Source organism: Anolis sagrei, chromosome 5, assembly GCF_037176765.1.
Source record: "Anolis sagrei isolate rAnoSag1 chromosome 5, rAnoSag1.mat, whole genome shotgun sequence".
NCBI classification, from domain to species: domain Eukaryota; kingdom Metazoa; phylum Chordata; class Lepidosauria; order Squamata; family Dactyloidae; genus Anolis; species Anolis sagrei.
Genome location: NC_090025.1, coordinates 155,367,352 through 155,384,990, shown reverse-complemented (window position 1 = coordinate 155,384,990; position 17,639 = coordinate 155,367,352). Strand labels below are relative to the sequence as shown.

Below are 17,639 nucleotides of genomic sequence, written 5' to 3'. Positions count from 1 at the left end.
TTGGTCCAGTGAATGACAATACATCCTGCATATCAGATATTTACATTACGATTCATAACAGTAGCAAAATTACAGTTATGAAGTAGCAATGAAAATAATTTTATGGTTGGGGATCACCACAACATGGTATTAAGGGGTTGTGGCATTAGGGAGGTTGAGAACCGCTTCTTTAAAGCATCACAGAACTCTTTTTCAGCTTAGAAGCATTGCTAGTTGCTGAATATCCCATTTTGCAAGCCTTTGGTGTTGTGTTATTATGCTCAGAGGTAGAGAGGGTTTGTTTTTTGTGTTTCTGGGGAGCCAGCCAGGTTTTCTAATGACTTTGCCTCTGAACTAGAAAGCAAAGCAGCTCACTCACTCTTTGGCTTAGTTTTGGGATGAAGTTCAAGCTTTGTTGATCTGACATACATCAACAAGTAGTGAAGGCATGCCAAATCCAAGGACATAAATCTTTGGGGAAGAGGGAAACTTGCCCGAGGAAAGAATATTTAAATATCATCTTTCTTGTTGATGGACCAAAAGGCTTCTCTATAGTTCAGAGTAGGGGGTATTTATTGCTTTTCCCATGCAACGCAGTACAGTACAGTGTTTTGTTTTGTTTTTAAAGGAGCGCATATGATTAAAGAGCTAATTGAAAGGAAGATTTTTGCTTTTAAATGTGGGTATCTTTCTTTTGTCTACAAAAGTTTGTGGCAAGAAATCACAGACTGAATTTACAGATGCCTAATCTTGGTTTCCTGGTTAAATTAAAGGAGATTTTCAAACAAATCATTTTCTTGTTGAAATATTAATTACACACACGGAGACACTTCCAAGAAAATACTTTATATCATAGTTAAAATATGATTACTTCCTCAAGCCTGCAGGATAACGTGGATTAAATAAATATATAAATGGAAGGACTTTGTAGTTTTGGGTATGGGGAAAAGGTTTCAGCAAAAGTTTCTGCCAGCTCTTTGCTCAACAGCAGTGCAGTATCTCTAAAGAAACTGCATGATAAGCACAATTCTGTAGGTGTAGATCTTCTGTCATTAGGTCTCTTATGTCTAGAAATATTATTTTTGTTGAATTGTTATGACCAAGCCCAGGCCCGGGGTCCAGATGCGGCCGCTTGGGCTCTTTTCTCAGGTCCTCCTCTCTCTCACCATCCTATCCTTCCTGCCTTCCCTCTTTTTTTCCTTCTTCCCTTCCACCCTCACTCCTTTCCTTACCACCCTATTTCGCATTCCTTTCCTTCCACCTTTTCGTCCTTCCTGCCTTCCCTCTTTCATCCCTCCTTCTGTCTCTTTCTCCTTACTTCCCTTTTCTTTCTTTCTTTCTTTCTTTCTTTCTTTCTTTCTTTCTTTCTTTCTTTCTTTCCTCCCTTCTCTTCCCTCCCTCCCTCCCTCCCTCCCTCCCTTCTCTTTTTCATTCCTTCTTTCCTCCTGAGCAATGTTTAACTAGGAGAAGAGAAGGTAGACAAGGGAACATGAGAACCATGTTTGAAGATTTAAAGGGGTGTCCTGTTGAGGGGAGGGGGGGCTGACTTTCTGCTGCTCTAGAGACCAGGGCACAAGGGAGCAATGGGTTCAAATGGCAGGGAAAGAGATTTGACTGAAAAGTTTAGGAAGAACTTCCTGAGAGAAAGAGCTGTTTGAGAGTGGTATAGACTGCCTGGGAGTATGGTGGAGTCTCCTTCCCAGAAGGCTTTCCCACAGAGGCTGTCTGTCGGGAGTGCTTTGATTGTGCCTTCTTGCATGGCAGGGGGGTGGACTGGATGGCGCTTTGGGATCTCTTCCATCTCTAGGATTCTAGAATTCTATATCATAGTTAAAATATGGGGTCTAATGGATACACTTTTTCTCTCCCATCCACCATCTCATCCTGGCCAAGGCCAACCCTTTTGGGATCCAAACGTTTCCCATCTTTCCTTCACTTTCTGCCTCAGAAAGAGAAGAGGAAGGGGAGGAAAGGGCAGGGAGGGGACTTGGGGAGACCCCCCCCCCCTTCCCGGCCTTCTCTGGCCCACCATGCGGCTGCCAAGTTAGAAAGTTTCGCCATGCCTGTTCTAGCTATTAAAGAACACAAAGCCATTCTGTGGAAAATTAGGAACACATTCAATTAAAAATCTTCCCTTTTAATTAGAACTTATAGGAGAGCAGGGTGGGCAACTCGTAGTCCTCTAATATTTTTAAAGCTGGCATCTTTAATAAGCCGTAGCCATGATAGTCCATGGTAAAGCATGTTGGGATTTGCATTCTCAACAATATAGTACTACCCCATAATTACAGAGAATGTATTCTGAAACACACACGCTCTGTAGATATCTAAAACTACTTTAACAATATTCAATTTCTCTCTCCTCCTTCCATTGTTACTCTCCTTACTTCCATTGCTACAAACTGAGTTCAATGTGCAAATGTAGTTTATATTCAGTTAACTCAGCAGCAAGGGGCCACGTTGGTGCAGCAAGTTAAACAGCTAAGCTGCAGAACTTGCTGACCGAAAGATTGGCAGTTCGAATCCGGGAAGTGGGGTGAGCTCCTGCTGTTAGCCCCAGTTTCTGCCAACCTAGCAGTTGAAAAACATGCAAATGTGTGTAGATCAATAGGTACTGCCTTGGCAGGAAGGTAATGGTGCTCTCCATACAGTCATGCTGGCCACATGACCTTGGAAGTGTCTATGTACAATGCTGGCTCTTCGGCTTAGAAATGGAGATGAGTACCACCCCCAGAGTTGGAATCGATTAGACTTAATGTCAAGGGGAAACTTTTGCTAATTCAGCAACAGACAAAGAACATACTTTCTCGAAAGGCTAGGCAAAAGCAATCTGCTGCTTCTTCCATTTTAAGTGGTCTTTCTCATTACAAAGGCATGTCATCTTGAACACATTCTGACTTTCTTGGCCACACTTGTCACAGTTAGAGGATGTGCAAGCATAATAATTGCACAATATAATTTTTTTGGCATGTGTGAATAATAAGTTATTATGGAAACACTGTGGCTGGTTTCCTCACAATTCCCCTGTGTTTTCCCAGTGCTGTTTTTCCCTTTCTTTTTCTTTTCTTCCAGAAAAAAACTACCCTTTTTGAGAGGAGGCTTTCAATGCGGTCTCCACATAAGTATATATTTTTAGCAGTATTTTCTATCTTGAAAGGTGATTTGTAATAGGTCCAACTGCCCAATGAGTTGCCAACTATGTCAAAACTATATTTCTTAAAAAGATGATAGAATATGAACAAGAACATAGTGGGATTTATCCAGAGAAAAAACATGCTTTCCAATTATGTGAAGCATTAATTCTGCTTATAGCTTGCAATGACCAAGCAATGATTTATGAGCACCAGAGGCTGTGTGTATGGAAGCACCCCAGGTCAGCTTATGAGGACAAATGAGTCCTGAACAAAGACAGAGCTTCTGAATGAACGTTCATTTATTTTTTCATAATATTTGCTTTATAAATATTATCAAAAAGGCAAAGGAAGCATTGCCAGGGTACAAGTGGCAGTTGTCTGAATGGTTCCTTTTGTCAAACTCTTCTGAACAGTCTGCTATAATGGACACAAAACGTGCAGTCCCAGAGACTTAACAATACAAAAGAGCAAACTAGTCATTTATGGTTGATGCCACCCACTAGTGAATGGCAGATTTTGTCATGAATTCTTTAATTTCTTACATTAGACAAAATAATGAGAGTTAAAGTGCACAATATTGATCTATAAATACATCTCGTAGGAACTAATTTCATATATAAATACAGAGGCATCTGTCATCAAGAATCCACTTCATCTGATAGCCAAACAAAGATACTATATAATGGAAGAGACCTCTAAGCAATAGCAGTCTACTTAAAGCTTCATAAACTTCCTGTGTGTTGTTAATCATTTACACTTTCTGCCAAGATGTCTCTTTTTACAAAAGCCATGCTATATGCAAGCTTATAGTTTATTTCCATTTAAGATTTAAGATGACATATGGAAAGGAAGTCAGATAAATCTTTGATATTTGCAAAACAAAAATGCTAATTATAGCCTGGCAAGGATTTGGAGATATTTTATTACTATCTTAAGTTTAGGGTAAACAATATATTTCAAATTGGAAAGAGTTGAAACAATACCATTTTTTACATATAAATCCATGTAAATTGTTGTATACACACACTTTTAACAAACCCACGTCCAGAGAGAGTATATTAGAAGTATATCGTTTAGCACTAAAGGGTTTGGGAGAACAGTATTCTAAACATTGGCAGACAATGTATTATTTGAAGTCACTAATGCTTAAAATCGTATTTCAAACTTCTGAAATTTATGAGCTACCTTAACTCTTGGTTTGAGATATGGGGTAAAACCATACAAAAGATTCAATGAACATTGTACCTTCATGAAAGACTTCTCATGTACCCCCAAATTTTAATTTTTACAGTTCTAGATCAGGCCTGTTATATTATATTATATTATATTGTATTGTATTGTATTGTATTGTATTGTATTGTATTGTATTGTATTAATAGTATTTATATTCAGCCTTTCTCACCCCGAAGGGGACTCAGAGCAGATCACAGAACACATATAAGGCAAAAATTCAATGCTGAAATATACTGACAAGACAGACAACTGTACATAAATAGAGGTATATATAGGCTTTTCCATCTTTAACATCTTGGAGGCTGTGCTCGATTCTGGCCATGGATGGAGGGTTCTGTCACTCCACTTTTCCCTGGTGAAGAGCTTTGTTCCTAAACTTTCTCCTTGAATGAATCATTGGCATTTTTTCTGGCATTTCCTTATGGGTGCTTAAGGGGTACCTATTTATCTACTATAACCTGCTATGCCAAAGCCTGGGCTAGGGAACGTGGTGGCCATATAACATTAGGCTTAATAAAGAACCACTGCCAATCAAGTGGTGAAATAAATGTGCAATTTTTGGCCAAATTCAAAATGAACATTTTTGCAAGAATTGCAAAAAAAAAAAAAAAAGGCCATGGTTTTTCTGGTTACACTTGAAGAGGCTTGACCCAGCATGGAGCTCAACGACCCACCTGCAGACTGGTGGAGATGTCTTTATTTAGCTTGCCTGCTGGGTTGACCAGGAATAACAGATGTGGAATTTCATATTAGTAGTTAGCCACTGCGTGGTTGCTCTTCCACTTGAGAGCAAGGCAGAGCCAAATACTAATAAGCTACATGTGTCTTAGATGCAGATGTGTGATAGTTATTTAGGAAGTGACTAGCTATCTTAAACTGGATATGTTTGATATGCAAACTGGGTGTGAACCTCATGCCCAAAACACCTGTTGTGACAAATCAGGATGAAAGACTATAACATACAAAACTAGACAACGCATAACCTTTAAGAACTACAACCAAAAAAAGATCTAATTCAAGGAAGGAGGTGGAAAGCTGCTCTAAAATGAATTAACATAAATTTGGAACATTAATGTACTTCATTGTCTTCCTTTGTGGAAATATTGTAGACCACAATATTTGATATACAATCTTTCCACAAAGGCATGGCATCTTTGTGTGTTTTTAGGATAAACTTGAGTGGAGTGTGAACAAAGTCTTGTTATCTATGGTTTTTGTTGTTCATTCCTTCAGTCGTCTCCATCCAATTAAATTAGAACAGGTCCATTACATCAATGGGAACTTGGTAAATCAACACTTATTCACCGAGTGTACTTTCACTGGGACTACCAAATGAGTTTAGAACAGGAGTTCCCAACTTGTGGTCTGTGGACCACCTGTGGTCTGCAAGAACTAAAATATGGTCTGCGGCCTCATTGTTACTACACGGTTGCAATGAGAGTGACTGATCTCGCAAAACCCTATTATAGTGCTGTGGCTTATTAAATATGATTTCTGTGGGTGAATAGATGGTGACTACTGGCATATGTTCTGTATCAGAAACTAGAGCTGATGTGGTCTATCCAATGCAATTGTCTGAATCAGCACCCCAAATAACCAATCTGAATCTAAAGTTGACCAAAAATTGATTTGTAACTCTTTTGGTACTAAAGTTGGGGAGTGGTCCCTGGTCGGAGTGGTCCCTGGTCAGAATGGTCCCTGGTCAAATGGTCCCTGGTCAAAAAGATTGGGAACCACAGCTTTAGAACTATAACTCATAACCATTTTCCAGATATTCAGGGATTCCATATCTACTGTATTATCTACAAAATGAATATCTTTTGAAACTCTGTATTCATTCAGATTTTTTCCCAAAGTCTCTCTCTTGTAGTTATACACTTTTTTGGTACTTTCTTTGGATAAGTGCAGATTAGCATTTACAATGTGGTCATCTTTCTAAGTGGCTTAGATGATGGAATGGAAGACATGTTTATCAAATTTGTCACATCAATTTGGATGGGACTGGGGGAGGAGGTAATATCCCAGAGGGTAGGATCAGAATTCAAAAGAACCTTGACAGATTGGTAAGCTGGGCCAAGACTAACAATATGAATTTCAACAGGGAGTAATGTTAATTCTTACATCTACAAAGGAAAAAAAATGAAATATACAAATATAGAACAGGTAACACCTGGCTTGAAAGCATTGCTTGTTACAACAAGCTAAACATAAAACAACAGTGTGATGCAGTGGCCATAAAATCTAATGCAATTCTGTATCAACAGTATAGTGCCCAGATCAAGGGAGTAGTAGTACCAATCTACTCTGCTTTGGTCAGAATTCACCTGGAATACTGTGTGTGGTGCTCACAGTTCAAGAAGCATATTAACAAGCTATACTGTATCCAAAGAAGGGCAATGAAGACAACACATGGGTTGGAAACCAAACCTTATGAGGAATGACTTAAGAGAGCTGGTATGTTTGACTTGGAGATGAGGAAACCGAGAGGTGACGTGATAACTTTCTTAATATATCTGAAGAGATGTCATGAGGCAAATCTGTTTTCTACTGCTCAAGAGAACAGAATAAGACCAGGTGGGTTTAAATAACAGAAAGAGAGTTTCCATTAGGAAAAACCTGTCAGTGGATTTTCCATTTTTAGAGGATCTTTAAACAGGGGCGAGATAAGCATTTTTCAGGAGTGCTTTAAGCTGTGTATTCCTGCATGCCAAGGGATTGGACCAGATGGTCCTTGTGATCCCTTGCAACTCTTAGGTTTTATTATTCTTCATCTATATAAATAAAAACGTCATGTTCGTTTGTGGGATTAACATAACTCAAAAACCACTGGACGAATTGACACCAAATTTGGACACAATACACCTATCAGGCCAACAAGTGACCATCACTCATAAAAACACAGCAACAAAAACAACTCCAACACCAAAAGGCTGTTAAGAAGACTGTTAGGAATTGTGGGAGCTGGAGTTCAAAACCCCTGGAGGGCCCAAGTCGGCCCCTACCTGATGTACACCATGGAATTATTGAGCCATGGTAGTTAAAGGGGCACCATGGCCATCCAGCCATGGTGCCCCTTCCTTTTGCAGCAAAGGAAGACACCATCAAAGCCCTCCCGAGAAATGGCCACCCAGTTGGAAATGAGCCCCAAAGGCCATCCAGTCCAACCTCATTGGGCAGTAAAGGAAGACATCATCAAAGCCTAACCGACAGACAGCCAACGAGTTGGAAGAGAGCCCCAAAGGCCATCCAGTTCAACCCCCTTGGGTCCCTTGAAGATGTGTGCCTGTCTGACCATTCATCTACCTACCTACCTATCTGTGTTCTATCCATCTCCTTCTGTTCTATCTATTAATGTCCCTTCCATATATCTCTTCTGTCTATTGTTTTGTGCCTGGAATTCCTCTGTTTTCTGAGGGCCACAGCAACGCGTGGCAGGGGACAGCTAGTGACGTGTATAACAACCTCAAGGAAAGATGTTTTTGTTGTTTTGCTTCAAATTGATGGGGAAGGAGCAAAAGAGTCATACTTTCCTCTCTATATGATTAGCTGCTTCCTGTGTGATTATATGTGCATCACTATGGTCAGTGCTGCTGCTAGATAATTTTAGATTTTGGACTTAAAAGGTCCTCTGGAATGTGTGAGCTTTGGATGGCCCTGTGTTTTACTTCAGTTGTACAGCTCACAACTAACCACATATCTTCCCCTTACTCATGCCACTCAATGCTTTATCCTTGCTTCAGCATTACTGTATTTTTAAAGCAAAAAAAGACCAGTTGTTTACCAACTTTGACTTTAAAAAGTTGGTATTTTAAACTGACTTCAGCTACATCAACATTATGGCTTGCTTCTGACACGATAAATAAATAACATTATGGGTTTCTCCTGCTGCCTTGATGCTAAAAACATTTCCTCAGCTATTACCATAGAACAATCCTTGATGCTGTGAGCAGGCTTCAAACCAGCTGATTATCTTGCTTCAGCAATGGTTGAACGTGTTTTATTTTGCCCTAACTGCATTATCCAACAGGACACACTGAAAGTGGGGAATTAAGAGCTGTCATGTGTATAAAATATTCTGTAAAGGATAACATGTATAACAGAAAGGATCGCAAGGCAAGGAATGAGCTACTGTTCTAGTGAGAAGCATGGATTAATAACACAAATAGGAACATTGATAAACTCAATCAGGAAGTATAAACATGTATGATAATTAATAAGAAGAAATAAAACAATCTGATCCCCTAAACCAGGAGTCCTCAAACTTTATAAACAGAGGGCCAGGTCACAGTCCCTCAAACTGTTGGAGGGCTGGATTATAATTTGAAAAAAACATTCCTATACACACTGCACATATCTTACTTGTAGTGCAAAAAACCCCACTTAAAAACAATAAAATAATTAAAATGAAGAACAATTTTAACAAATATAAACTTATTCGTATTTCAGTGGGAAATGTGGGCCTGCTTTTGGCTGATGAGATAGGGTTGTTGTTGTTGTTGTTGTGTGCTTTCAAGTCATTTCAGACTTAGGTTGACCCTGAGCGAGGGCAATATCCAGCCCCGGGGCCTTAGTTTGAGAACCCCTGTCCTAAACAGTTCCAACCCAGTTTACCTGTCTGAACGCATCTCCCTCTACGAACCACCAAGGACCTTAAGATTGTCCAGGGAGGCCCTGCTCTCAGTCCCACCACCATTGCAGTCGCGTTTGGTGGGGATGAGAGACAGGGCCTTCTCCGGGATGGCCCCTCGACTGTGGAACTCCCTCCCTAATGAGATCAGATGTGCCCCCTCCCTCTTGACCTTCTGGAAGAAACTCAAATCCTGGCTGTGGTATCAAGTATTTTCAGAATCGACTGATTTACTGGTGAAGATAAGATTTTAGTGGACTGCAATGGACTGATTTGGATAATGATTTGAACCGACTAACTGTTTTAATGTATAGTTATAACTGTTTATAATTTTATGGTAATTGTATTTTATATTATTATATTGTATTGGCATTGAATAGTTGCCTGCTGGAAACCATCCTGAATCCCTCTTTGGAGGTCGAGGAGGATGGGGTATAAATGTTCTAAATAAATAAATAATCCCATTTCTTCTTAGATGTTGGGAAACTATAGTGGTTCCCAGCAGTGAGAGAGAGATGTTCATATTTATCATTATTTTATACATTTCAAACTATCAGGAGATCCTGGTGGCACAATGAGTTAAACCCTTGTGCTCACAGGACTAAAGACCGACAGGTCGGAGGTTCGAATCTGGGGAGAGTGCACATGAGCTCCCTCTGTCAGTTCTAGCTCCCCATGTGGGGACAAGCCTCCCACAAGGATGATAAAACATCAAAACATCCAGGCATCCTCTGGGCAACATCCTTGCAGATGGCCAATTCTCTCACACCAGAAGCAACTTGCAGTTTCTCAAGTCACTCCTGACACGAAAGAAAAAAACATTTCAAACTAGAGTTGAGTCTTGGTATTTAAAACACAGTTTAGGTCTCATTCTAGTTGTCTTTAGTTTTAGCAGATGCCAAAGCAGGTCAGAGACCTAACTAGAATGTCCAGTGTAGGATTGACTTATTGTCTAGACAGGAAGACAAATAGTATATTTCACAAAAGTTCAGATTAAGCGGCTGAGGGGGGAAAGGAGGGGGCCTGAAGCTGTTAGGAATTGTGGGAGTTGAAGCCCAAAACACCTGGAGGGCCCAAGTTTGCTCATGCCTGCAATAAACTGTCCTAAGCCAGTGGGAGATGACAAAGCTTGCTGTGAGGGACCCAATTTCCAGCCCTGTGGAATAAACTACACTAGGAGCTCACAAGGCTCAACAGGTGTGATCCTTGTTCTCTCCTGTGTTCAGAGGTGTGGGAAAGAACCTGCTTTGATACAGGATTGTTTAGCATGGACCATGCTTTCCCAATGTGAAGGCAAGTTGCATATTTTGCTTTAAACATTTAACCAACATATAATCTATATTTATTATTCCCAGACCAGTCTCCTGGATAGAAGTTGAAAGCGCCAGCAACTCCTGGAGCCTTTCCATTATGGAAATTCTCTCCTTGCGCACACATGTTTTACCTCCTCCCCAATTACAGTTACTACAAATCAGTGCAATTGCCAGCTGCAGAGCTCCATAACAGTTATCCGGGGAACGCCTGCTTTTTACTTTGACATCTATAAATAGAGTGTAGTTGGTCCAGTAAAATATCCAACTTGTGTTTTTCATATAAGAATAATAAAGGTTAAATGCTCACTGCTGTTTCAGATACTGCCTGTAGTAAAATTCTACAAATATTGGTAGGGCTGGGTGTAGAGAAATGCGGCACATGTGCAGCAGAACAAGTAGGTGGTCTTTAAGATAGGAGCACTAAAAGCTTTTTTGCTAGTTTCTGCAGAATTCCAGCTGCATGTGGAACAAAACAGAAAGAAGGCCCCCAAAAAGGAAAGAATAGAAAGGAGGACAGAGCAGAGCACTAAAGCACAGTCAATGTTAATTTGCATTAAAAATGAGCAGGCATAAGTGCGTGAATGACAAGTTGCCTTAGAGGACACTAGTCCCATGACAGAATTACACAAATAACCCCCCAAAAAGGTAACTACATTTAATTGCTTTCTGATCTTCTAACTTCCACAAGCTAACTTGGGCATTGCTAACTCATTAATCCATACAGATGCATCGTTCTCAGAAACCAGTGTAAGAACAGTCAAGGGGGGGGGGGGGTAAGGAATACATTAGGTTTCTTGAACTATAAAACTATAAAATGCAAAATGTGAAATAGCTATTAATTTACTTGCTTACTTCACTGTGGAATTTTAAGGTTGACAGGCTCTACAAATCTTAGTTGCTGTGAGTTTTCCGGGCTGTATGCCCATGTCTCAGAAGCATTCTTTCCTGACATTTCACCCACATCTATGCCAGGCATCCTCAGAGGTTGTGAGGTCTGTTGGAAACTAGGCAAGTGAGGTTTATATATCTGTGGAATGTCCAGGGTGAGAGAAAGAACTTTTGTGTTGTTTCATGTCAGGAATTCCCTGATTTTTAGTGTTGCTCTTTAATTATTTTCCTGACTTTAAAGTTTTTTAAACATACTGGTAGCCAGATTTTGTTCATTTTCATGGTTTAAAAAGACTCTAAAATCAGGACAGTAAATATTATTTATTTATTTATATATTTAAAACCATTTATATTCCACTCTTCTCACCCCGAAGGGGACTCAGGGCGGAGCACAGCATATATATGGCAAACATTCAATTCCAGAAAAAGAATTCATTAAATGCATACATAAACATTAAAAACATTTATCACCATTACAATACACTGCTTAAAACCATCTCAATCATCGGCATCAAATCTAATTGGCCTGGTAAAGTTTCTTATCGCTGCTTTATTGCACTGTCCTGAAAGTTTGGTCCCACAGCCAAGTTTTTACTATCCTTCTGAAGTTCAGGAGGGAGGGGGCTGATCTGATCTCACAAGGAAGGGAGTTCCATAGGCAGGGGGCAATCACCATGAAGGCCCTCTTTCTTGTCCCCACCAACCACGCCTGTGACAGTGGTGGGACAGAAAGCAGGGCCTCCTCTAAAATAAAGAGCAACAAGGGAATTAAAAAAACAGGGGGATTCCTGACATGAAACTATCAGGGCCAGCTAACACCTCCCAGCAGAGGATTCCCCCAGGCAGGAAGCAGCAAAGCTTTGAAGCTGCAAGGCAATTCAATGCTAATCAAGATGGCCATTTGCAACATTCACATCTGCTTCAAGCTAACAAGAGTTCTTTCTTCCACCCTGGACATTCCACAGATATATAAACCCCACTTATCTATGGCAGTTTCCAACAGTCTCACAACCTCTGAGGATGCCTGCCATAGATGTGGGTGAAATGTCAGGAGAGAATGCTTCTGGAACATGGCCATACAGCCCAGAAAACCCACAGCAACCCGTGATTCCAGCCGTGAAAGCCTTCGTCAACATCAAATCTGACTTAGTTGTGAAAAACAGTTCCCAAATATGTTCTCCTCTTACTTCTCTGCTTCTTTCACCGCATTGAGTCGCCTGTTTGGGCTGAAAAATGCGGTATAGAAATAAAGCAAATAAACAAATAAATAAATAATTTCAAGTTTCAATGCTACCAACATTCCTGCCCTGTACTCAGCAACTCACTGTTATTCACCTGCATGTTCTCTCTGCATGCCGAAGTAGCTAGTGCCTCCCAGAAAGTGCAAATCTTAGAAAGTACAAAGATACTTTGAATACTATTTTGTATACTATTTGTATACTATTTTTGGAGCCCTCAGTGGCTCAGTGGGTTAAAGCGCTGAGCTGCTGAACATGCTGACCTAAAGGTCACAGGTTCGAATCTGGGGAGTGACGTGAGCTCCTGCTGTTAGCCCAAGCTTCTGCCAACCTAGCAGTTCAAAAACATGCAAATGTGAGTAGGTCAATAGGTATCGTTCCAGCAGAAAGGTAGCAGTGCACCATGCAGTCATGCTGGCCACATGACCTTGGAGGTGTCTACGGACAACGCCGGCTCTTCAGCTTAGAAATGGAGATGAACACTCTAGAGTCTAACATGACTGGAATTAATGTCAGGCGAAAACCTTTACCCTATACTAGTCTAATGTTGCTTTAATCAAAGTGTTAGTTCTCCCTCAAGCCAAAATTTCTTAGCCTAAATTTTCCATCAGTCCCATGGAAGGGAAGGCATTAAGGCAATGTCTACAACTTGGATGGCCTCCAAGCAATTTTCTTTCATATCCAAAGGCATCTCATGTTCACAAAGCTGCTAAGAAGGCATTGTAGTCAGAACTTTATGTCACTAATTTGAGATAAATAGAAAACCCTAAAGATGTACACAACTCTTGGCACTAAGATTTCTTTGAGTCTGTGTTCATACCTGCCTGACACAGCCTTTTTCTTGGGTAAGTATAAAAGTTTTAATGGGTTGTACAAAGGGAAACAAAGGCCTTTTGAAATGTGTTACTAATTATTTAGATCTCTCATCAAAGGCTCAACACTTTTACTCCTGGCAAACAACTCGGGAGCTTTGTATCGTCCCTGCCTTTCCCAATCTAACTTTTCTCTATTTATATTGTAACAGTCCTGTAAACAAAATGATAATATTCCAAATCCAAAAGAGCAGGTGCAGAACAAGTACCTATAGGAGAAAAAAAAAGATGTGTGAAGTACATCTCTTTTACACACTAATATAGGGCTTATATTTCACATTAGAAAAAGCCATAAATATTTCCTAACACCCTGCTTGTGCTTGTCTCCGCCACACTGGCCGCTGCCACATTTGGCATGCTGACAAGGTGCACAAAAGCACACTACCTCCATTCAGTTCAGAAATGTAAATGCTCCAAATCCTTTTCTGTCGCCTTAGAACTCCTCTCCGCCCCGGCTGCCCCCAGTCTTTTAAGGGAAGTCTGGCAGCTCTGGAAGGGAGCCAGATCTTGGCCAGGAGAGAAGCACAGCTAAAATGTTCAGGGGACAAAGAAGTGATTAGGCACGATGACACTAAATCAATATCACAATCTGCAGCCGTCAGAACTGACAGTCTAGTGAAGCGGTGGAATGATACACACGAATAAGTAAGTCATCATCTTTAGTAAGAGAAAAGGCTTTTCACAAAGGATGATGAATACTCTATACATTTGTCACATCCTTTAACAAGGGAGTATAAATAACATAATTAGTTCCTCTGAAATGTGTGGACTATTCCTATTGAAAATAAGAAAGAGCCTTTTGGTTAAGGCCCTAAATTAAATTGGATGAAAATCTTTATTTGGGTTGTTGTAGGTTTTTTGGGCTATATGGCCATGTTCTAGAAGCATTTTCTCCTGACGTTTCGCCTGCATCTATGGCAAGCATCCTTAGAGGTTGTTACAACCTCTGAGGATGCTTGCCATAAATGCAGGTGAAATGTCAGGAGAAAATGCTTCTAGAACATGGCCATATAGCCTGAAAAACCTACAACAACCCAGTGATTCCAGTCATGAAAGCCTTCGACAATAAATCTTAATTTGTTGATTTATTTTGCCACAATAAAGGCATGCTAATCTCAAATGTCTAATATCCCAAACCCCATCACTTCTTTGGTGCTGCACTCCCCTCTTCTCCAATTCCACAGTTCATACAAGTTGTGTGTTTTATTCAAAGGAAAGAAACACAGCAATAAGATCACTACAGTTTACTACTAGGAGAAGGTAAAGATTTTCCCCTGAAATTAAATCCAGTTGTTGTCCGACTCTGGGGTTGGTGCTCATCTCCATTTCAAAGCCAAAGAGCCAGTGTTGTCCATAGACACCTCCAAGGTCATGTGGCCGGCATGACTGCATGGAGCACCGTTACCTTCCCAACAGAATGGTACTTATTGATCTACTCACATTTGCATGTTTTTCAGCTGCTAGGTTGGCAGAAGCTGGGGCAAACAGCAGGAGCTCACCACGCCCGTCGAATTTGAACCCACAACCTTTCAGTCAGGAAGTTCAGCAGCTCAGCGGTTTCAATTGCTGCACCACTGGGGGCTCAGTTTACTACTATTACATTGCAATCTCATATAGAATTAGCACACAAACAGAAAAACCCCAAGTTTGGGAGACACCCATAAACATATGCTAGTCAACCTGAGAAAAGTGGAAGAAAGGTATATCTCTTTCTCAATCTTGCAGTTTTAATCCAAGGTGCATCTACATTGAAGAATGAATGCAGTCTGACTTCACTTTAACTGGCATGGCTCAATATTATGGAGTCCTGGAGTTGTAGTTTTATAAGCCATATCTGCCAAAAAATCCTAGTGCCTCATAAAACTACAACTTCCAGGATTCCATAGCATTAATTCATGGTAGTTGAAGTGATAACAAACTGCTTTAATTCTACTGTTGATGCACCTCAGATGAAACTGGTAGTTTGTGCAGGGATGCGCGTGTGTGATAGGTTTTTCATCTTTTGAAGCTTCTCTGCTAAAGCTGCCAACACATTTTCACTGTCTAGAAGAGCCCTGTTATTTTATTCATAGGCTTTTCCATGACATAGGAGCAAATTCTAAAATCCTCACCTTTTTCTCAAGTACAATTCAGGGAGAAATCCAGGCATTTTAATTAACAAACACTTATTTAGGTTCTTCTATATAGCAGAGAGGGGCTGCAGTGGCACAGCAGGTCAAACAGCCAAGCTGCAGAAGTTACTGACCAGAAGGACAGCAGTTTGAATCTGTGAGCGCCCATTGTTAGCTCCAGCTTCTGCCAAACGAGCAGTTTGAAAACATGCAAATGTGAGAAGATCAATAGGTACCGCTTTGGTGGGAAGGTTATGGTGCTCCATGCAGTCATGACCTAGGAAGTGTCTATGGACAATGCCAACTCTTCGACTTAGAAAAGGAGATGAGCACCACCCCCCAAAGTTGGACTCGACTAGGCTTAATGTCAAGGGGAAACCTATACCTTATCTAGCTAAGGTGTGATAGACATCCTGCCTTTCTGCATTGTTACGACAGCATTGTTTTATACATTCCAGGTTATATATCGGGCCCTATCACCGCCGTATGCTGCTGAGGACCCCTACAGCCCCGAAGCTCAGGCCCAGTTGAAGATCACTAACCTTCGAGTGCAACTGCTTAAGCAACAGTCCTGTCCCTGCCACAGCAATGACTTGAATGCAAAACCTCCACAGCTGAACTACTACGCAATCTATGATTTTATTGTAAAGGGGAGCTGTTTCTGTAATGGCCATGCAGACCACTGTGTGCCCATCAAAGGATTCAGGCCCATTAAAGCAGCAGGGGTCTTCCATGCGGTAAGTTGATGTTGCATTACCTTTGCAAAATAAAATTTAAAAAGAATTTCAGACAGACAGATCAGACTTTTACGAATTAGTAGCCAGCTCTGCAAAGTCTTCCAAAGGCAAGTTTTTTCCACCTAAGTTATCTTAAAAGTATGTTCCAGAAAAAATGAAAGTCTATGAAACGAATCTTTGTAAGTAGCACCTAGCAAACGTGCCTGTCTAAATTGGGCAAGATGGCATTACTGTCTCAATGACATTCATTTTGATTTAGGTGGCCAGTATCTTCATTTTTGAACATACGTTATACTTAGTGTTATCATAGAGCCGCGGTAGTGCAGCGGATAAATCTGCTAAGCTGCAGAGCTTGTTGACCGGAAGGTCAGCGGTTCAAATCTGTGAGACGAGCTCCTACTGTTAGCCCCAGCTTCTGTCAAAAACATGCAAATATGAGTAAATCAATAGGTACTGCTCTGGTGGGAAGATAACGGCGCTCAATGTAGTCATGGAGCCACATGACCTAGGAGGTGTCTCTTTGGCTTAGAAACGAAGATGAGCACCACCCCCCAGAGTTGGACATGATTAGACTTAATGTGAAATGGAAACCTTTACCTTTACTTTTTACATAGTGTTAAGTCAAACTAAAAGTTTAATATATCAATAGGAGACTTTGATTACTCACATCAGCTTCCAAGAACTATGATTCATAGGCTAGTTTCCATGAATATTTCATGATAAATGTATGTGCAGCAACCATAGCAATCTTCACAAAAACACAAAACCTGAGATAAACTCTGCAAAAGGAAACAAGTGAAGGATTCAGCAGAGGAAGACCTGTAGTTGTTCTGCTTTGCAGCTGCTATGAGAAGGGTTAAGTTCCAATGGATCCTCCAGACTAACTATTCTCTCGGCTTGATCTACCTTACAGGCGTGTTGCAAAGATAACATAGGAAGCAGAGACACACATACCATTTTGACTAATTAAAAGGATGGCAAATGTCAAAATAAATAAAATAAAATAAAATAAGAGCCACAAATGGTCCTGAAAGAGAGGCCTGGAAATGGATTTCCAGATGCCAAGTATCATCCTTTTTTACCACTCAGTTCTGGAAAGGTGTGGATGGCTTCAGTATGTATTTATATTCAATTTTCTTAAGGGTAACTTCGAAGCTCTGATTCCAGATGGCAGTGGTGTGGTATTAGCTAGAGAAAAGATATAAATAGCAACACTTGTAAATTGCTTTGGATCCAGATTATATGCAGCACATGTGTTTATGTCTATTATGAAGGGAAATTTACAACCAGTGGCCACTTGGAACAAGGAAGCAGCAGGAAGGAAAAGAGATTAATGCCTTCTGTTCACTTCCTCTTGGTCACTTCTGCACTGCCATTTACCTATAGTAAATGTAACTTTTCCTTTTCTATGTAGGCTGCTGGGTTACCATTACATTTATTTGCATGTAAAATAGGAATGCTCAACATTTTTTTAAGTGTTGGTGATTAGTTATATATATATATATAT

General features: G+C 40.5%; 1 protein-coding gene across 1 annotated transcript in view; it reads left to right on the top strand.

Moving 5' to 3' along the window:
- NTN4 (netrin 4) overlaps window positions 1-17,639 on the top strand; it is a 54,639-nt gene that overhangs the window by 13,089 nt on the left and 23,911 nt on the right. The window contains exon 3 of the mRNA XM_060777294.2: window positions 15,854-16,132. Coding sequence (XP_060633277.2) covers window positions 15,854-16,132 — 279 coding nt within the window. The remainder of the gene's footprint in view (window positions 1-15,853; window positions 16,133-17,639) is intronic.